The sequence below is a fragment of the Triticum urartu genome, chromosome 2 (assembly GCF_003073215.2).
Source record: "Triticum urartu cultivar G1812 chromosome 2, Tu2.1, whole genome shotgun sequence".
Classification (NCBI taxonomy): domain Eukaryota; kingdom Viridiplantae; phylum Streptophyta; class Magnoliopsida; order Poales; family Poaceae; genus Triticum; species Triticum urartu.
This window is the reverse complement of record NC_053023.1, coordinates 444,106,867-444,129,657: the sequence shown is the minus strand read 5'-3', so window position 1 is coordinate 444,129,657 and position 22,791 is coordinate 444,106,867. Positions and strand designations below refer to the sequence as shown.

The following is a 22,791-nucleotide window of genomic DNA, read 5'->3' as shown; positions in this document are numbered from 1 at the left end:
AAGATTATGAGTGCGAATCATCTTCATCAACAGTACAAGGCAAGTTCACACTTTGATCATATCCTTTTCATACCCAGTTTTTATGCATTAATTTCAACCCTCAAACATTGCATGGTTAGAACTTGATAACATGTGGGTATCGGGAAGTAGTTGATGAGGTAGGAACCTATTGCCCTACATTCAAACCCTGGGAGTTACTTTTATGTTATGCTCATATTGCTATGCTATGCTCGTAGACGTGGACTGATTTGAGAGAATTCATGACAGATGTGAGAGTTATTATTTAATGGTTAACTTAAGGTGGCTACTTTAATACACATCTGGGTGGATTGGTTGGAGCACCCTGCAGCACCCAGTGGTTTGCCCGGGCACCTGGAGAACCCAGTGTTTGCCCAAGGGGATCCCGGAGGACCCGTGTGATCACCCTATGGAATGCCACCCAGGCTCAAAGGGATCATAAGATTATTCATGCTAGAAACTTCCATGTGCAGCCACAAGCTATTATGGGCTTTAGCATAGTTGAGTAAGTTGCGTGAAGCTCTTGAAGAGGTAGACTAGCAGATGTAGTGGGTTGTAGGTGGTATAGTCTATCCGGAGTAGAGAGTTAATGCTTCTGAAAGAATGTGTCTTGGTCATCCGTTTCTCAAACACCATGTAGTGCGAGAAATCCAACGGAGGAGATCGAGTCTTGTGGGGAAAATTGTGCAAACCTCTGCAGAGTGTATAAACTAATCATGATTAGCCGTGTCCCCGGTTATGGACATCTTGAGTCTCTGATATTTGGATTATCATATTGATCTCATCACGTTACTTAAATAATTTGTTGGGTTATTGATGTTAATTTGGGATTGAGTTGGAGGAACCTTCTCAATATTTTCAACCAATTTTGTAGTTAAATAAATTATATTCCTTTGTAGTAGGAAAAAATTAGCTTTTCATAAAAACATTATAACCATAGAGCTTTTCCACCAGCCATATATGCATGTAGTGATAGCTATTATTCATCATTATCCTATGGTGTGAATTTGCCAGTACATTCAATGTACTGACCCTTTGTGGCTGCAACGTCTAATGTTGTAGGATTCTTACGATGAGTAAGTGATACGTTAGGGTTACGATTCTTGTAGCGACCCGACCCGAATGGATCAGGTCTCTGTGCTTATGTGTCATCCCTGGATCAGTATGCTGACACACACAGTAGTCAAAGGATTTATAACAGAGGTAAATCACATGTATATAGTAACGTAAATACTATTACCTCAATCCATATAGCGGAAGCAACAAGGTTGTGGGTTCCCATCAACACCAACGGCAAAGTTGAGTGTAGAAACCGTAACCCTAACGTATCACTTACTCGTCGTAAGAAACCTGCAACATGAGACGTTGCAGCCCGAAACGGGTCAGTACATTGAATGTACTGGCAAATTCACACCATAGAGAATAATGAACAATGGCTATCACTACATGCATATTTGGCTGGTGGAAAAGCTCTATGGTTATAAGGTTTTTGCGTAAAGCCAATTTTTCCTACTACAAAGGAATAAATTTATTTAACTATCATTGTGGTTGTTAAACATCAAGAATGGTTCACAACATTCTGATCCCAATTAAGTGAACAATTAAAACCCAACAACATTAATTAGAAGTAACATGATGAGATTCACATGATATTCAAGTACTAGATACTCAAGTTGTCCATAACCGGGGACACGGCTAATCATGATTAGTTTGTTACTCTGCAGAGGTTTGCGCACTTTTCCCCACAAGACTCGATCGCCTCCGTTTGGTTTCTCGCACTACAGGGTGTTTGAGAAACGGATGATCGAGACACAGTCTTTCAGAAGCGCTAGCACCTTACATGTGGGGTAGACCGTACCACCTACAACCCCTACATCTGCTAGTCCACCCCGTAAGAGTTCGCACAACTTAGTCAACTATGCCAGAGCCCATAATGGCTTGTGGATGCACATGAAAGTTTCTACCATGAAAGATCTTATGATCCCTTTGAGCCTGGGTGGCGGTCCAAAAAAAACAGGCAAGTCCTGATAGACATCAGGTGCCTCAATCCACCCAGATGTGTGTTAGGTTGCCACCTTAGATAAACCATTAAAATTATCAACTCACATCTGTCATGGATATCACTCACCCAATCCACGTCTACTAGCATAGCATGGCATAATAAGCAAACGTAGAAGTAACTCCCAAAGGTTTCATAATAATATAGGTAATAGGTACTACCTCATCTACTTCCCATCCCACAATTTAATTAGATCCTAATCATGCAATGTGTGAGGATTGATCTAATGCAATAAAACATGGGTTGTAGAAAAGGTAGGATCAAAGTGTGAACTTGCCTGCAATGTTGATGAAGATGATTCGCACTCAAAACTCTTGATAGATCTACTCGTCACACTCCGATCAATCTATCGTAAGCAAACAATAGTAACCACACAATAAGTACTCATCTAATGCACAAGTAAAACTCGAACAAGAGAACGAACCAGATAGTTCAACTTAAGAACTCCGGTTGCAAAGAAAGAAAGAACCGAACAACCGACGGAAAACGGCGGAAAAACAACTCGGTTCTAGCAAGTTGAAACTAGGTCAAATTTTACTGTGGAAAAAACTTGTTCAAGTTGATTAGACGGAACGGCGGTTTCAAAACAAAACTCCGGGCGCTTGAATCACCTGATTCCGATAAACGGGCGAGAAGATAAACTAGAACGAAGATCGGATCTGAGATCGCGATCGCGGAATAAATCCGACGAGAAGAAAAAGAAGAACGGTTATACGAACCGGCGTTCGTTAACCTAGAAGAATCCAGTGATCACGTTCGTTAGGACAAACGGTCCGGCGAATGGTCCAAAGCAACTAAATCGGAAAAGAAAACGAATCCGATCTAGGGTTTCGGAAAAAGAGATCGAAACGAAAAACCGATCTAGAACACCGGAACGGTTTGGCGAAGAATCGGAGAGAAAATGAATCGGTAGAGAAGAAAAGAATCGGAACAGTTTATAAGAAAACCGAACCAAGGGAAAAAAGAGACGCGGCGCGGTACCTCCGGCGAACGGCGGCGACGGCGGCGTTGACGCAGGGCGGCGGCGGCGTGGTGACGCATGGCGGCGGCGGCGGTGTATGGCGGCGTTGGGCGCGGCGGCGATGCACAAGGGCGGCGGCGCGGGTGAGGCGGCGGGCGAGGCGGCGTGGCGCGGTTGAGGGGCGCGGCGGCGGGTGACGCAGGGCGCAGCGCGGGTGAGAGGCGCGGGGTGAGGCGCGGCTTGGGTGGTGCGGCGGCACGGCGTGGGGTGTGGGGCGCGGGGTGGGATGGAGCTCTAGGCTTTGGGTTTGATGATTTAGAGGGGGGGTGCTTAGGTATTTATATTGGGGAGGAGGGGGTTTACTTGGGGTAGGGGACAAGAAATAAACTAGGAATAGGAATAGAAAAGAGGGAAGGAAAAGATCTAAAAATAGAAAAGGAATATACGGAAGTAGGACAAAAGTCCTACTAGGACTTCCAAAAGACAAAGGCGGCGGCTCCTCGAGCCTGGGCACGCGCGCGGTGCGGCGATGGCCTGGGCCTTCGCTGGCCGGCCGGCGGCTTGGGCCTTTGGCCCAAGGCGCTGAGTTTTTTTTTTAAATGGTTCCGCGCTTGGAAAAACACAGAAAAACAAAATTTACCGGACTCCAAAACTAATAAAGTAAATTTTCCTCGTCTCCTAAAAATAAGCCGAACAAAATGAACTTTTCTCCGAGCCTAAAATAAATTTTTTTAAAAACGCGCATTTTTCCCTATCCAAAGAAAAACAAACAAACACCGGAAAATGAAATTTGATCTATTTATTAAATCTTCATTTTTCCTATATTTTGGAAAAGTCATATTATTCCCTCTCTTATATTTTTGATAACGGAAAAATTATTGAAGATGAAATAAATAAATCAAATAACCCTCTTTTCAAATTCGAGAAAACTCTCAAATATGAAAATAACGAAATCTCCAACTCTTTCCGAAGGTCCTTGAGTTGCGTGAAATTTCTAGGATCGACCAAAATGCAAGAAAATAGGATATGCATGATGATCTAATGTATTCCAATTTGAAAAATAAATTCAAAAGAACTTTGAATTTAATTCTTTGAAACTCCCAACTCATATTTCATAATTTGAAGAAGTCATTTTATCTTCTCTCGTGAAAATCATTGAGTTGCTTAAAGTTTCTGAATTGGAAATATTTTCAAATGAAATTCAAATATTTTCAACACCCCTTGTCATTTAAATAAATGGAATAAGTCATGTCATCTTCTCTCCGGGGTTTTGTGTTGAAAAGAATTTGAATTTACGATGATCAGAAAACCAATATGAAAGTTTGGGAAAGTCCTTTTATTCCCTCTCATTTAACTTTCAAAAAGAATTCGAATTTCACTCAATTCACGCAAGCAACCAAACAATCAATCAATCTATCTATGTGTTTATAACATTCCAAAATTTAGAATTTTGGGATGTTACAAACCTACCACCCTTAAAAGGAATCTCGTCCTCAAGATTCGGAGAGGCTAGCAGGAAATAGGTTAGGGTTTGGGGGTCTCCTAAAAAAATCCATCAATCGTCTCCGGGGTCTGGGGTGCTACCACCCTTAGAAGTATGGTTACAGCTCCATCGAAACTCATATACTTCATCCATATTGTTAACAGTGTCGGTCTTCTCAAATCCTCGGAAAATTCCTTCTCTGGCTCTTCCGGTAGTGGCATAACTTTTTCCTCAATTCTTCTGTCTTTCATCTAGGTAAGGTTCTTCCGAGACTGGGTCTTCTTAGCTGACGGGTCTGGCGCCAAAACTAAACAACTATTGATATCTCATGGTGGTTAACAATTTATGGTTTCTCCTGCAGGAAATGGGTCTTGGTTGATCCTCACCGTAATACCTACGGTTGGCAAAAAGCTGCCGTGTACAAGGGAAAATTCTTATACCATTCTAAGGTTTAACAAGGTTTAATATCGTCGTCTCTATACTATAGGCAAGTCACTCAGATTTACCATCCCATATAGCAAGGCGAATAATAAGAGTAAGTCGGTATGGTGATCAATCCATCCCGCACCCAAATCATTACCATGTATACAGTTTAGCGAATCTCGCATTCTAACACTCGGTCATCCTCACAAGCATTGCAGAATTTCTCTTGTCGACGAACCAAGTTCGGATAATCCATGGATTCTGCAAGCCAGACAAACATCTATCGTTCCTTCACAACTCTCAGGTTTTGCGTAAACTCCTATAAAATCGCCTGTCGATAAAATCGTAACTTCTTCCAGGGTTTTTCCTTCAGCAAGAATGTGCTTGCTTCTTCGCAGGTCCTGGGCCTGTGGGTTATGGCCCATCTCATCACTTGTAATCCTTTGAACTCTTCATCGGGGCAGGGATCTCTAATCCAACATCCAACTTCCTAGTATTCTTAAATCCATCCAATTGTATCATCTTCCTTCCTTCTATTGGCACCAATATTAGGACATGATTACTCTGACTCATCATGGAGTTTCCATTGATCCATATTTCCGACATCATACCTCCTTTATATCCAATAGTAATTTATCTCCCCATCCTCGTGGGTTATTCCACATACCGAGATAAAAAACTTATACTTATGAAGTCCATACTCTACTTCGTGGAACATCATTATCCTTTCTGCGGTCAAGCGTCCTTACAAGGGAATATTGGCCATCTCTGCATGGCACTTCTTCAACTGGGAACCGTGAAACACATCTTGAACTCCTGACAGTCCTTCGGGTAACTCAACTTGTAGGCCACTTCTCTCATACGCTCCAAAACTCGGTATGGTCCTACAAATCTCGGGGCTAACTGTCCCTTAACTCCAATCCGTTTAACTCCTCGCAGAGGGAGCACATGAAGACATGCTCTGTCTCCAATTTCATAGACTACCTCCTTGATTTTGTGAGTCTACATAACTCTTCTGCCTGGACTGAGCTACCTTCAGCCTATCTCGAATCAACTTAACATTCTCTTCTGACTCCTTGATCACATTTGGTCCAAACAACTGTCGGTCTCCAACTTCATCCCACATACTCTTGGGGCATCTCACATATCGAGACAAAACTCGTATTCATTTTGTCCAAAATCCACGCAGTGGAGTATCTTTATCCTTTCTGGGGGTCAAGGGTTCTTACAGGGTACTACCACCTTTAAAATGCACAAATCTTCCATAGACCATATTTCTCTTATCCTCAAAAATGGTCAAAATCCTCCTTCATAGAGTAGCAACTCATAAAATCCATATCAGTACCAACGAGGCTAACTTTATTAATTCTCAAATCATTACAATCTCCTGTTTTTCCATTACATGCCTCAACTCAATACCTCTATATAAAAGAAAATGTTCTCACTACCACTACTATATTACTTCTGTTACAAACTCAACTATTTATCACAAGTCTCCTTCTCCTTCGGACAACCTCTGGCAAAGTGCCCTGCTCCATTACAACTGAAACATATTACTTCTGGCAAGTATCGAGGTTTCCTTTTTGGGCAACTGTTGAGGTAGTGCCCTGACTCCTTGCACCTGTAACAGGTGATATGACTTAGGTCCTTCCTGGAATCCAATCGGTTTCTCTTTCTGGACTTTTCCATTCCAATCAGGGCTTCTATTTCCTGTGGGTCATATTCTACTTCCTCTATCGGGAATTCTACTAGATCCCCATTCATACAATTCTGGGAGATGTGTCCTTCTTCTCCACATGAATAGCAAGACTTGGTGTAGGGTTTAATTGGTTCCTCTTTGGGTGTGTCCTCCACCTCTTTCTTCATCACAGGTTCTTCTAAACCTTCCATGAGGGCTCCTTTCATTGTTTCTTCCTTCTGCTGGATGGTTCTTTGTACCAAAGGGTAAATGTGACACTGAGCAGGGTAGTGGGTAGTCCCTTCACACAAGAAACAAGTGATCTGCCTGGTTGGGCATTCTACAACTGGGTGACTTCCTTCACAATTAGGGCATTCATCCTTGTGTTCTTTATGGGTGTGTCCTATTTCTCCACAAAGCTTGCATGCACAAGTTTTCTTCATATCCTTTCCATAAGGCTTCAACTTCTGGGACACAAACTGAGACTTTGGCAAAGTCAACTTAAATTCTTTCCAAGTGGTTACTCCTTGCCATCCATTCATGGTTTGGTACATCCTCCACCAAGTAGCAGCACCTCTTTCAAAGCATTGAAGAGCATGCTGGGCCATATCCTTTCCGACTATAGGGTTGTTCTCCATATGATCCTCCATGTTCTGAATCCATCGGTCTGTCTCCAATTGACTCTTCGGTCCTGAAAATACAAGCTCATCTCCATTCATCCTATATTAGGTCCATGGGTTTTGGGGTGAGATAAGAGAGATCAAGAGGGATACACACAATGCAAACAACAGTTTTGAAAAGACAGATTTTTGTTGTGGCTGTCGAAAAACATCAAACAAGTGACAGCTCACAATCGTCGCATCTAACGTAGGTATATAACAGGGGTTTGGTCTTCTAAAGGTCAATAAATCTTCAACGTCTCCAAACTCTTCAAGCCTTGTTCATGCCTTCAATGGCTTCTTCCAATCATGCTTGTCCTTCTCAAGTTCTTTTGCCGGATCAACTCTGTTGACGCGAAGTCTCTCGTGACATCCTGTAATATTCTGGAGTTGCATTTCAAACTTCTGGTTTCAACATCCTTCTCATGAACCATGGTCATACTGTCTTTAAGTTCCCGACAAATCTTCGGTATCTAGAGGTTTTGCTCCTCCAGCTTGGCTACTTCAACTTCTTGGACCTAAGTTCTTCACGAAATGCTCTTTGTCTAATACGACTTCCTGGAGCTCCACCTTAAACTTCTTGATGTAATACTCCAGATCCTGGTGATACACCGGCTAGGGTTAAAACTTCATCTTATGATAGGTGCTCTGTCAGCCTTCTTCCATCAAATCCATTCTGAAGACTTGCATCCTTAACTCAGCACGGTGACAATAGCATTAGCGGGTGATGACATCACGGATAACCGTGTTTCTGCCCTTGTCATTGCCATGAGCTATCTTCCATAGTTGATATCCCCTGCCTTAGGGTTTCTCTTCGAGTTCTCGTACTCCTTGTTTCAGTCTTTCTTCGATACACCTTGATCTCGGGTATTGACAACTTCCATAATCTGTCAAGTTCCATAAGGGTAGCCTTCCTAGGTCATACAAATCTAGGGATTCTTCAGAGCCTCCAATTCTCCTAGTCTTCAGAGTCTTCAACAGCTGTAGTTTCCATTATCATAATGTATGGTAAAATCCTCTTCATTCCGAATGGTCTTACTAGTCTGATATCCTGTACTTCTTGGAGTGGTCTCATCAGTCGAATCTTCGTGGTCAAAAGGGGAAAGGGGTATGGTCTCACTAAAGGAATTTTTGAATAAGCTCAGAAGAGAAGAGAGGTAAAAGATCTTTTTGAAAGGGAAAGTTGTAGAGAAAATCTTTGCTATGGGCTTGCCAGTTTCTAGGGTCACGTCCTACAGTCAACATGTGCTCTGATACCATCTTGTAGCGACCCGACCCGAATGGATCAAGTCTCTGTGCTTATGTGTCATCCCTGGATCAGTATGCTGACACACACAGTACTCGAAGGATTTATAACAGAGGTAAATCACATGTATAAAGTAACGTAAATACTATTACCTCAATCCATATAGCGGAAGCAACAAGGTTGTGGTTCCCATCAACACCAACGGCAAAGTTGAGTGTAGAAATCGTAACCCTAACGTATCACTTACTCGTCGTAAGAAACCTGCAACATGAGACGTTGCAGCCCGAAACGGGTCAGTACATTGAATGTACTGGCAAATTCACACCATAGAGAAAATGAACAATGGCTATCACTACATGCATATTTGGCTGGTGGAAAGCTCTATGGTTATAAGTTTTGCGTAAAGCCAATTTTCCCTACTGCAAAGGAATAAATTTATTTAACTATCATGGTGTTGTTAAACATTGAGAATGGTTGACAGCATTCTCCCAATTAACAATAATAAACCCAACAACATTAATTTAGAAGTAACATGTTGAGATTCACATGATAATCCAAGTACTAGATACTCAAGTTGTCCATAACCGGGGACACGGCTAATCATGATTAGTTTTATACACTCTGCAGAGGTTTGCGCACTTTTCCCCACAAGACTCGATCGCCTCCGTTTGGTTTCTCGCACTACATGGTGTTTGAGAAGACGGATGATCGAGACACAGTCTTTCAGAAGCGCTAGCACCTTACATGTGGGGTAGACCGTACCACCTACAACCCCTACATCTGCTAGTCCACCCCGTAAGAGTTCGCACAACTTAGTCAACTATGCCAGAGCCCATAATGGCTTGTGGCTGCACACGGAAGTTTCTAGCATGAAAGATCTTATGATCCCTTTGAGCCTGGGTGGCGGTCCAAAAAAACAGGCAAGTCCTGATAGACATCAGGTGCCTCAATCCACCCAGATGTGTGTTAGGTTGCCACCTTAGATAAACCATTAAAATTATCAACTCACATCTGTCATGGATATCACTCACCCAATCCACGTCTACTAGCAATAGCATGGCATAATAAGCAAACGTAGAAGTAACTCCCAAAGGTTTCATAATAATACAGGTAATAGGTACTACCTCATCTACTTCCCATCCCACAATTTAATTAGATCCTAATCATGCAATGTGTGAGGATTGATCTAATGCAATAAAACATGGGTTGTAGAAAAGGTATGATCAAAGTGTGAACTTGCCTGCAATGTTGATGAAGATGATTCGCACTCAAAACTCTTGATAGATCTACTCGTCACACTCCGGTCAATCTATCGTAAGCAAACAATAGTAACCACACAATAAGTACTCATCTAATGCACAAGTAAAACTCAAACAAGAGAACGAACCAGATAGTTCAACTTAAGAACTCCGGTTGCAAAGAAAGAAAGAACCGAACAAACGACGGAAAACGGCGGAAAAACAACTCGGTTCTAGCAAGTTGAAACTAGGTCAAATTTTACTGTGGCAAAAACTTGTTCAAGTTGATTAGACGGAACGGCAGTTTCGAAACGAAACTCCAGGCGCTTGAATCACCTGATTCCGATAAACGGGCGAGAAGATAAACTAGAACGAAGATCGGATCTGAGATCGCGATCGCGGAATAAATCCGACGAGAAGAAAAAGAAGAACGGTTATACGAACGGACGTTCGTTAACCTAGAAGAATCCGGTGATCACGTTCGTTAGGACAAACGGTCCGGCGAACAGTCCAAAGCAACTAAATCGGAAAAGAAAACGAATCCGATCTAGGGTTTCAGAAAAAGAGATCGAAACGAAAAACCGATCTAGAACACCGGAACGGTTTGGCGAAGAATCGGAGAGAAAATGAATCGGTAGAGAAGAAAAGAATCGGAACGGTTTATAAGAAAACCGAACCGAGGGAAAGAAGTGACGCGGCGCGGTACCTCCGGCGAACGGCGGCGGCGGCGTGGTGACGCATGGCGGCGGCGGCGGTGTATGGCGGCGTTGGGCGCGGCGGCGATGCACAAGGGCGGCGGCGCGGGTGAGGCGGCGGGCGAGGCGGCGTGGCGCGGTTGAGGGGCGCGGCGGCGGGTGACGCAGGGCGCGGCGCGGGTGAGAGGCGCGGGGTGAGGCGCGGCTTGGGTGGTGCGGCGACGCGGCGTGGGGTGTGGGGCGCGGGGTGAGATGGAGCTCTAGGCTTTGGGTTTGATGATTTAGAGGGGGGGTGCTTGGGTATTTATATTGGGGAGGGGGGGTTTACTTGGGGTAGGGGACAAGAAATAGACTAGGAATAGGAATAGAAAAGAGGAAAAGAAAAGATCTAGAAATAAAAAAGGAATATACGGAAGTAGGACAAAAGTCCTACTAGGACTTCCAAAAGACAAAGGCGGCGGCTTGGGCCTTTGGCCCAAGGCGCTGAGTTTTTTTTTAAACGGTTCCGCGCTCGGAAAAACACAGAAAAATAAAATCTACCGGACTCCAAAACTAATAAAGTAAATTTTCCCCGAATCATAAAAATGAGCCGAACAAAATGAACTTTTCTCCGGGCCTAAAATAATTTTTTTTAAAAACGCGCATTTTTCCCTATCCAAAGAAAAACAAACAAACACCGAAAAACGAAATTTGATCTATTTATTAAATCTTCATTTTTCCTATATTTTGGAAAAGTCATATTATTCCCTCTCTTATATTTTTGATAACGGAAAAATTATTGAAGATGAAATAAATAAATCAAATGACCCTCTTTTTAAATTCGAGAAAACTCTCAAATATGAAAATAACGAAATCTCCAACTCTCTCCGAAGGTCGTTGAGTTGCGTGAAATTTCTAGGATCGACCAAAATGCAAGAAAATAGGATATGCATGATGATCTAATGTATTCCAATTTGAAAAATAAATTCAAAAGAATTTTGAATTTAATTCTTTGAAACTCCCAACTCATATTTCATAATTTGAAGAAGTCATTTTATCTTCTCTCGTGAAAATCATTGAGTTGCTTAAAGTTTCTGAATTGGAAATATTTTCAAATGAAATTCAAATATTTTCAACACCCCTCGTCATTTAAATAAATGGAAGAAGTCATGTCATCTTCTCTCCGGGGTTTTGTGTTGAAAAGAATTTGAATTTACGAAGATCAGAAAACCAATATGAAAGTTTGAGAAAGTCCTTTTATTCCCTCTCATTTAACTTTCAAAAAGAATTCGAATTTCACTCAATTCACGCAATCAACCAAACAATCAATCAATCTATCTATGTGTTTATAACATTCCAAAATTTAGAATTTTGGGATGTTACATTTCTACACTCAACTTTGTCGTTGGTGTTGATGAGAATCCACAACCTTGTTGTTATTTCCGCTATTTGGATTGAGGTAATAGTATTTATGTTATTTTATACATGTGATTTACCTCTGTTATAAATCCTCGAGTACTATGTGTGTCAGCATACCGATTCAGGGATGACACTTAAGCACAGAGACTTGACCGTCTGAGGTCAGGTCGCTACAACCGTGTTGCTATCCTCCTCCTCCTTCAGTTAGTCAACTCAAAATTGTTGTCTTACCATGATTTCCTCACATAACAGAAACTTAGAGACTTGGTTGGCAAGTTCCTACTCCTCTCTCGACGTCCCTCTGTACAAAGCATTAGCTATTTCCTCTTCATATATTTGTCGAGCCTTCTTCCAACGTCTATGGTCTGGTCAATTTTTTTCTGCACTCTAACGTCGCAACTTTGAATTCACCTAAGACAAACAACTAGTAATATGTACAAGCACATTAGCATTTATACTTTACCCATTCCACTCGCTCATACTTGTGTCAAAATATCTGTCTACCCTCCTCCATGAATTTTCATAACAAAAAAGGCGTTGGCCGAAATACTCAATAAAACCTGATCTTCGAATGGTTCCATAAATCTAGAGTTTCTAGAGGAAAACGCATGATACTACAAGGATCAATCCAAATCAAGGTAACCATGCTCGGGCATATCAACCTCGATGCGATCGTACCACCAGGTTTTGGCTTTGACCCTAGTAGATTGACAATCCTACCTTGATTGGACCCTGACTAAAGAAAATGGTACCATGAGCCTAGAAAGTGGCATGCCATGTGGACATTTTTCACTAGTAGTCGGTGTGTGTGTGTGTGTGTGTGTGTGTGTGTGTGTGTGTGTGAGGGGGGGGGGTCCTGAAAATTTGGGCGGTAGAGAAGAATTTTGGGTGGGAACTCGAGAACCAATTGTTGTCTAGGCCATGGGCCATGGAAGCCCTCACAGACAAGGACTTGACCGGCTGGTGCATGGCTTATGACTTAGAGATTGTACAAGATTTCGAGAACTAGTTGTTGTCCAGGCCATCGAAGCCCTCACAGATAAGGACTTGAATGGCTGGGGCATGACTTATGACTTAGAGCATGTACAATGATGCTATCTTTTTTCTAACAATGGTGTTATCTGACGGAACCTAAACCGGCAGATATTGAGGTAGAGGATCCTAAGCTAGATGTCTTGGAATGAGGGTAGCAAGGATACCGATATTTCACCTAGGTTCGGGCTCTCTGAGGAGATAATACCCGATGTCCTGCCTGTGTTTATTGCGTTGGAGTAAATACAAAGTAGATGTAATCTACCACGAGATTGTAATGATGTGAGATGTCCAACGATGATGTCTACGAGTCAGGTCCCTCGTTTATATAGATACCGGGGGGAGGGGGTCCTAGGGTAAAAGATCCTAGTCGGCTACGTACGCGAGGCAAAGTCCTCCACGAATCCAGTGTCTTGTCATGTACGTCAACTCTTGTAGAACCTTCTGATTATATGCCATGGGCCGCCCTATGTGGCCTAGGTCGGAACCTACAAGGGTTCCTCAGCCTGGCGCGTCAGACCGAGAGGCCATGTTGAGAGACCCCTTAGTCGGGAGCCCGGTACACTGTCGCTATCTTAGGAGTGACATTGGGATAATGCTGAGGTGAAAGAGAGATAAATCAGAGGAAATAAAAAGGTTTATCCTCTAAGTTAAGAGATTGTATCTTAGCACATATTTATCTAGTTATCAACGACAACACCAAGAAATGAAACATTGTACATCCTATTTTTATCATCATTCATAAATTATGTGGTAGTAGGCTTAAAAGAAGATTGTCTTATCAATCACCGTATATACGGTGGTCATCACTTTCTTTACAGTAAGTTTGGACACATAAAAAATGATGCCCGTAATTTGTCTAGTAAATATTTGAGGTTATTAAAACTGATTTAATTTTATGGATATTCTCAGCAAAATAGGTTTTTCGAAAGGATCAGATCAATTATAAAACTTCATCGGAAGTACAGAACATCTTAAACATAATAAAAATTATGTCGAGATTCCAAGACCACCAAACGATCACTACCGCCGCCAAAACGAGCCGCTACCGTTGCTCCCCTACCGAAGTCGGCTTGAATTTGTCGATAACAGCCTTGAATTGAAAGGAATAGCTTCCAAAATTAATTCCAACATTATCATGATTTAATATTTACCGAGACTGGTTGAATAGTGTCTCTAAAATTTCCAAGAAACTTGTAGAATTCTTCTATTATTTTCTATATTTAGCGCCTAAGCAATTGCTTGTTTTCATCAGTTTTCTTCACCGCAAAATTGTTGTGTACTTTTATCCATGATGAGAGGCCCCTTAGCCGGGAGCTCGGGATACTGTCACTATCTTAGGAGTGACAGTGGGATAAATCATGAGGTGAAAGGGAGATAAATCAGAGGAAACAACAAGGTTTATCCTCTAAGTTAAGAGATGGTATATCAACAACAATATCTCTCACTATATATTTATCTAGTTATCAGCGACAACACTAAGAAATAAAAACATCGTACATCATATTTTTGTCGTGATCTCTAAATTATGTGGTAGTAGGCTTAAAATAAGATTGTCTTATCAATCGCTGTATAATATACAGTGGTCATCTCTTTCTTTACAATAAGTTTGGACACATAAAAATGATGCGCGTAAATTGTCTAGTAAATATTTTGAGGTTGCTAAAATTTATTTAATTTTATGGATATTCTCAGTAAAATAGGTTTTTGCGAATGGATCAGATTAATTATAAAAGTTCATCAGAAGTACAAAACATTTTAAACATAATAAAAATTATATCGAGATTTCGAGACCACCGAACGGTCACTAACGCCATCAGAACGAGTCGTTATCGTTGCTCCCCTACTGGAGCCGGCTTGAACTTGTCGATAACACGTTGAACGGAAAGGAATAGCTTCCAAAATTAATTCCAACATTATCGTGATTTAATATTTACCGAAACTGGTTGAATAGTGTTTCTAAAATTTCCGAGAAACTTGTAGAATTCTTCTATTATTTTTTATATTTAGCGCCTAAGCAATTGCTTGTTTTCATCAGCTTTCTTCACCGCAAAATTGTTTGTCTACTTTTGCATGAAACACTCACCGAACCTATAACTATGACAATAGCATACATATTCATCTGTCAAAAGGACAGCCGCCTCCTCTTGAAAGAAACCTAGAGTTCCTCTGCTTCCAGCGCGGTGGATCACGTCCCTTTCCGATGGGAGGGCTTCATTTTTTTTATCCTTCTTCGAATTTTGTTATGGTTTGAGTCCTGCTTAGGAAGATGAGACGACGATGGCTCCATGAAGATAGAATAAGGTTTTTCCTATCTAGCCCGCGTCCCGGTGGTGCGTTTAGCATCGTCGTCAGACATGTGGGTATGTGTCTCTGGCCAATCTGTCTTTGGTGGATTTGTTCGGATCTGGTCGTCGTTCATCTACGTTTGTGTGTTTTTAGGTTGAATTCTTCCGATCTATGCTACTCTTCATCGGCGGCGGTTGAGGTTTTCGTGCGCTGGTCCCATGGGACCTTAGCATGACCATTTTCCGACTGTCTATTACAACAAGTTTTGTCCGGCTCTAACAAGGGAGGGGATGACGGTGGCGCGCATTCGGCTCGCTTCAGTGCAGGTAGTTGTCACTAGGTGGTCTACGTATTTGGATATAATCTCTATTATTTCTGGTGCTTGTTGTACTGTCATGACTAAAGATGAATAGATCGAAAGTTTTCTGCAAAAAAACATACTCCTTGTAATAATAATATACATAACACTACAAGCATGGAACTGAGTACACTTGAACCGCATCCCCAATTTTCAAGAGCTCAAAGCACTCGTGCAAAAGAAAACTCATCAACAAAGACAAACCCTGACTATATATCCCTGTCTGATTGAGCAAGTCATATCTAACTAACATCAGCAGTGATTGGTCGGTACACTTCAGTAATCGGCCAAGTTCAATTAACATCACAAGATACAGTACTGACTTTGAGCAGTTTCTCTGCCCTGTGACATGAGGAGCCCAGATCCAGCCAGCATCTGCTCCCTGAGATCCTTGATGGCCTGGTACCTCTCCTCGTCATGATCAAAGTTGAGCACTCCGTGGCTGCACCCTTCTGCCCAGTCCCCCTCCAGCGCGTCATCTGTCTCCCGGGACGTTTTCCGGTCGCCGCCGCGCGAGCCGGCATCATCCGTCCGTCTGTCCTCCGGAAACGATCCATGCGTCGTCGCACCCACTCTCCGGTCGCGCCTCGACGAAGGAGTGTAGCTCCAGGTATGCAAATTGCCGTTGCCGTCGACATTCAGCTCGATCGAGTGCATGTCACTCCCCTCCGAGTCGCAATCCTCACTGAATCCTCCGTCACCAGCATTGTCTGGAGCTGGAACAGGGCCAGAGGCAGCGCCTCCATTTTCAGACGCACGGGCTGATGGCATCTGATCGGTTTTCTCAGGCTCCTGGCCCTTCTTGGCGTCCAGACACGCCTGCAGCTCGTCGTGCAGCTGGGTGAGCGCCGAGTTCTTCTCCTCGAACTGAAGCCGCGCCTCCAGCAGCTTCATCTGGACCCGTTGCTCGCGCCACTCGTCCGCGAGATGGAGCATCTCCCGCTCTTTCTCCAGCTCCCGTTGCGCGTCCTCAGCTTCTCTCTTGAGCGCCTCCACCTCGGCCCTGTCCTCGCCGATGCCTCTCACGAGCTCGCCGCACATCATCTCCACCCTCCCTCTGCACTTCCTTTCCCTCTCCAGCTCTTTGTTGGCCGCGCGCAGCGAGGACTCGGCGTCGGCCAATGCGGCGCCGAGCTTCTCGTTCGCCCTCTCTGCTCTTCTCCTCGACTTCTTCTCGCTGTCCAGCTCCGTGACGACGTACTGCAGGGCGGTCGCGGCCTTCTCCTTCTGCTTGGCCTTCCAGGCCTCCATTTCCTCCACGAGCTCCTTCTTCAGGTCGTCGATCTCGCTGCGCTCTGCTTTCTGCTCCTTGATGAGCCTTCGCACGTGGGCGCGCGCAAGATCGAGCTCGGAGCGCAGCGCAGAGATGAGTGAGACGGTTGATGGGTTCAGCTCTCCCCAGATGTGTGCTAGCACCTTGGCGAGCTCCTTGGACGCAATCAAGCTGTTATACAGATCCTTCAGCTGGGTTGCTTTCTCTTCAGGGCATCTTGAAACATCGTCTTGAGGGTGTGTGCCAATCTGAAAACAGAATGACAAAGTTTAGTGCTAACTTCAACTCCTGTCTTCTTTTTTTATTTCAATTCATAGATAGCAAGGTTCTTATATGAAATGTAGAAATCGCCCAATTCAGAAGGTAAAAGTGGTAGTATATGATAGTATAGATAATAAAATCAGAGACAAGGCATACAGGTCTTTCTAATCGGAAATTAGCTTCAATAATTCTGACCACCCATATACTAAAAGGGAGTACTAGCAACTGCCCAATAACTACACCCCCTAACGACCTAGACGTAAGGAAAGTTATTACGGAGCCATTTCAGCTGCTGGATAAACAATCAAGCCTAGCTGATAGACTGATGCACAAGTGGACGAGACGCATGTGCATCTGAAAATGGTTCCTTGGAGATGCGTCCCACATTTGCTTCTGCTTTCATGTTTTACAAAACCAGCTCATACTTAAAGGTGCACAGCGCTAAAATTATCAGTGACTTTATAACTCAGCACGGCGGCGCCTACGCATACACTACTCTACTCATATAGCATTTGTAAGGTGGTGGCTACTGAGATGCTTCTTGGACAAGCATTTCTGAGTTCCGCAAATGTTTGCATATTTGTAGGAACCAACTTGCACTTAAAGGTGTGCTACGTTTGAAACAACAAGTCGAAAGTCCTTTCTGAGGGGAGAGATTCCTTTAGCTAGCAACTAGCTAGGCTCTGATTAAAATCATCACTAGCTCGGCAACTCAGAGCTAGTTCAGGCTTAAGACAACCTATTCTCCTATTCTAAGATCTATCAAGGGATTCTCATATTTTTTCAGTTAAACAAGTACTGGAAATTTTGCACCTACCCACGTCAATACTGACTGAATTAAGAAATTAGATAGCATTTGAACTCATCTATGTTGTCAGGGTGGGTAAGAATTTGCTGGTTCCCTTTTTTTTGCATGCAAGATTTAAGTGTTTAATAGTAGAAATGTTGCAGATTCACCTGCTCAAGAGTCCAGACTCGATGATGAAGTACAAAATCTTTCTTCTGACGGCTCAACAACTACAACTAACATTTCTCGGAAAAAGGAAAGAAAAAAAACTAGAGCTAAGATAAGGAAAGAAGGTGCGGATTTACCTCCATTGCGCTGCAGTTGCTCATGACATCTGCTGAAGGCCACTGTCCATGGCCGTTGTGGCAGCTCCCCTTCCGGCCACCGGCCTCCTCAAACATTTTGATTTTGGTCCTGCTTCTTGAGCTCTTGGAAACCTACACCACCGCTAGATCGGTTAACCAACCACACCACAGATTCGACAAATGACGCAACCAAAACAGATGAATCTAAGTCCAAGTAGTATCTCTCACCTCCGTGGAGGCGTTGCTCCGAGGAACCAGGCTCCGGCGCGCCGACGCGTCCTTGTCCATGAGCAGGACATCTTGCTCCTCCCCGAACAGCCTGTCCTTGTCCGACTGCCAGAAGGCGGTGACGAGCCTCCTCGCCGACGCGCCGTCGGCGACCTGGCGACGGCAATGCCGGCTCCGGGACGACGAGTCCGACATGGCCGCGCCTCCTTCCCTCCCCCTGCGTATCAGCAGCACCGCAGGCCTCCTGGACCTCAGCCTCCTCGCCGCGTTGGAGGCGTCGGAGGAGGACAGCGCGCGGCGCTTGCGGATCCTGGCCAGCCTCACCGCCGCGCCCTCCTCCCCGCCGCGTCCCGGCATTGCAGCCCCGGAAGTTCCTCTGCTTCCCAGCAAGACGAGAGCAAGAGCGAGAGTGAGACAGAGACAGAGAGAGCAATGGCAGGCAGCACAATGTGGGTGGTGGTGAGTGATGCGGTCAAGATGAAGAGTGTGGCGGCATCGAAACCGATCAAAGGGGAAAGAGCAAAAGCGGAAAAGAAAAAGATGGGATGGATGCAGCTTTAGAGGAAGGAATAAGAAGCAGGAAGTGGCGAAAGGGGGCGATGCGATGTGACCGTCACCAATGCACCATTCCCTTCCCTTTAAATCAAACTGGAATCTGTTGCTAGTAAAACCTCTTGTTGAACGAATAGAGTAATGCAGGTGCGAATGCCCAACCCAAGAAGTAAACGTGGTTATAAGTAAACTACGTGCATAGGAGCGGTACCTACCACAGCAAGAAGATGACAAGCTTGTGAAAAACGCTTTCGCAAAGACCGAGGAGGAGGGGCATAAATGGAGTTCCAAGAAAGAAGAGAGAAGTCTAGAACCAAGAAATGCGCAGAGGAGAGGAGAGCAGAGCAGCGCCAGGAAGGGCGCAGCAGGAACCTCAAAAATGGCCTAGAAAATGAGAAACCATCCAAGAAGAAGCGACATGAGGAGTGCGTACCCATTAAGAGCAGGTGCATGAAGGGAGGCGCCTGCGCCCGATCAGCTGGCTGCACACGCCGTCATGATGAGGATGAGCAGCAGCAGCAGGCTTTGGTTGTGAGCTGCGCCTGCTGGAGCCGGCGCAAACACCAGCACAGCGCACGAGTGGGGGAGGGGTAGGGGACAGGGATGATGATGGGCGCGTCAGTGAGCGCGTGTGCGTGCACCACCGTATGCACTGTGTAGGACTACTCGTCGACGCGGGGGCGGGGCGGCCGGCAGTGAGAGGGAGGGGGGTGCAAGCGCGAGTGAGCTGTCGCCGTGGTGCGCCGCATATGATTAGGCCTTGTCGCATGTACGCCCGCCCGCCGTTGAGGTGACGCGATGGGTGGGTGGCCGGTACTACCAGTATTCAGTACTGCTGTAAACTGTAAGCAGGGCAGGTGCGTGCGTGCGGCGGGTGTTCGAAACCGAGGGCCGGGCTTGAGGTAGGTAGGTGGGTTGAGCCGTTGAGCAATGGCGGAACTACGTACGTGCGGAGAGTGTGGAGACCTTACGCGTGTGTCAACTTGAACCACACCAATGCCGTTTAATCAATCAGCTGAAAGTTCAAACAAATTCTCACTTGCGGTGTGATGTGCGCCGTCGTGGTCATGTTATGCTGCTCGTCTGCCTGCAGAGTCACAGCTGCAATGCCGGTGTGTCCGCTTGTTAGAAAATCCAAGGCACGTGTCCATCTATCCAGGGCAAAGCAACCACACGAAGGGTGCTTTATATATAAAGCAGTGGAAAACCCTTTTTCGTAAAGCAACCACACGAAGCATAACATTGAGATTCACTAACGAGATCTATCGAGCTTGGCTACATCTGGAAATATGACTACAGACTACCCTCCCCGTGATATCATCATAATACCCGCTTCTAGGCGGCAGAAGAAGAATCGCCTGCATGCTTGTCAGGGTCACCTCAATATGTTGCTTCTCTCTGCATGTGTCATGTGTTGTAGTCGTTCATCCTATATTGTGGTCCTTTTGGGCGTTCTATCTGCGTTGTACTGCATGTTTTCCTTTACTTAAGATTTGCAATTCAAGCTATGTAAGCTCTCCTGAGCACTCTATTAATCAAGTATCCTTATTGAGCTTAATTAGTTTCCTCCTTGATCCTGTCTTTGGGTACATCTTTTTTCATCATGTGGATTGCTAGTTGGAATGTTAGCGGACTTGGTGATACTGACAAATACTCATTAGTCAAAGGTGCACTCTTGTTTAGTCGATCGAGCGTCAGTCTCCTGCAGGGAACTAAACTGCAGGTGGTGGACACGATGAAGGCAGCCTCCTTCCTCCCCACCCAAATCAATGATCATTCATCTACACGCCGACTTGCGGCACTTCAGGTGGCTTGCTTGTGGCGTGGGATGACAATGTGGTGTGCGGCTCTGAGATTACCAAGCACAGGTTTAGCATCTTTGCATGTTTCCAATCGAGGAGTAACAACGACAGCTTTGTTTTATCCACTGTATATGCCCCATGTGATGATGATGAACGCACAAACTTTTTGTTGCGATGGAACAAGCTGCGGAGCAAGTGACTCGACCTTGGGTCATCATAGGGAATTTCAACATGTACATGTTTGCACATGAGAAATCGCAAGAAAGGACTGGACCATGGGTCATCCTAGGGAATTTCAACATGTACATGTTTGTTGTGATGGAACGAGCTGCGGAGCAAGTGACTGGACCTTGGGTCATCCTAGGGGATTTTAACATGTACAGGTTTGCACATGAGAAATCGCAGGAAAGGACTGGACCTTGGGTCATCCTAGGGAATTTCAACATGTACAGGTTTGCACATGAGAAATTGCAGGAAAGGACTGGACCTTGGGTCATCCTAGGGAATTTCAACATGTACAGGTTTGTTGTGATGGAACAAGCTGCGGAGCAAGTGACTGGACCTTGGGTCATCCTAGGGGATTTTAACATGTACAGGTTTGCACATGAAAAATCGCATGGGAGAAAAATTTGGGCAGTGATGGACAGGTTCAACTCATGGATCAGAGGGAATGCATTGGATGATATCGATGTTGCTAACAGAAGTTTCACTTGGTCGAACAAGAGGGTGGAGCCAACTCAGGTCAAGCTCGATAGAGTATTGGTTAACACTGAATCGAGCTTAGGATTCCTCAACACTATGCCTACTTCCCTTCCCGCAACAACATCTGGCCATGTGCTGATTAGTGTCGAGTTTTCCAAAGACACAGCTAAGAGCTACTTCTTCAGGTTCGAGAACCATTGGCTACAGATACCAGAAGCCTGAGATTGGTTGCCAACGACTGGGAGAAAGGCACCAGCTTCTTCTTTTCTACATCAACCTTGCTTGAAACTTTCTACATCAACCTTGCTTAGTTTCAAGTTGAGAAGAACAAGGGCTGGGAGAAAGGAGCCAGATTCTATGGCAGACCAGTGTTTGGAGGCGCCGGGCAAAGATACGAGGTTGCACCTTGGGTGACGAAAATACGAAGTTTTTCCACACAACCGCCAATTGCCAGCACAGAAAAAATAAGATCATGCTACTTGTTAAGGATGGCATAGAATTTTTCCGTGATCAGAACAAGCTTACGATTGCTACTGAGTTTTCACTGTTATCTTCGGGAAGCATTCCCCTTCCTTGCCCACTTTGGACCCCTTTCAATTGTATAACCAAGATGATTTAAGCTCACTGGAAGAGCCACTCACACGGGGCGAAATCACGACTGTAATTCAAAAAACACCCAACAATCGGAGGCCTGGGCCTGATGAATACACAAATGAGTTTTACAAGAGTTTTTAGGGACTGCTGAAGGAGGATTTGTTATGGTTCTTTCAGGAATTTTATGACCATGGCAGCAACCTACAGGGTATCAACTTCGCCAATATTGTGCTCATCCCAGAAAGAAAGAACCCAACAGATATGAAGGATTTCAAACCCATCTCCTTAGTACATAGTGTACGTTGGCAACCAAGGTCCTTGTAGTTTAGTTGCAACAATTAATTCCAAGCCTCATTCATCTGCTTCAGTCTGCTTTTCTCCTTGGTCACTGCATAGTTGAAAACTTTGCACTCACGGTTGAGCTAGTGCAACAGGTCAAGAAGAGGAAGACACCTATGCTCTATGCCACATTCTCACAACCAGAGGCTTCGGTAGCAGATGGGTTAGTGATATAGCGTCGTCTAGCTCTTCTAGAATTCTAATCAATGGCACCCTTGGGGAAAGAATTTTATCCAAAAGTGGGCTGAGACAAGGTGACAGACATTCTCTTTTCATTCTAGCAACAGACATTCTGCAGCAACTATGCAATAGAGAGTATATGATAGGAAACCTCAAACACCCACTTGGAGCCGACGGTCTGTTTTTTGTCTTACAATATGTGGATGACATGTTGCTACTGATACAAGGATA

The 22,791-nt window shown here is 44.4% G+C and overlaps 1 protein-coding gene across 2 annotated transcripts; it reads right to left on the bottom strand.

The window, feature by feature from the left end:
* Window positions 1–15,600: 15,600 nt before the first annotated feature.
* LOC125537774 lies at window positions 15,601–19,661 on the bottom strand. 2 transcript variants are annotated; one of them, XM_048701088.1, is made up of 4 exons: window positions 19,377–19,661; window positions 18,392–18,767; window positions 18,164–18,295; window positions 15,601–17,058 (listed from the first exon to the last, which is right to left on the bottom strand). In XM_048701088.1, exons 2-4 carry the CDS (start codon window positions 18,746–18,748, stop codon window positions 15,841–15,843), a joined length of 1,707 nt encoding a protein of 568 aa, XP_048557045.1. In that variant the 5' UTR covers window positions 18,749–18,767; window positions 19,377–19,661; the 3' UTR covers window positions 15,601–15,840. The 2 variants fall into 2 exon arrangements, with proteins under 2 accessions (XP_048557045.1, XP_048557046.1); XM_048701089.1 differs by lacking the exon at window positions 19,377–19,661 and adding an exon at window positions 19,159–19,349.
* Window positions 19,662–22,791: the final 3,130 nt, after the last annotated feature.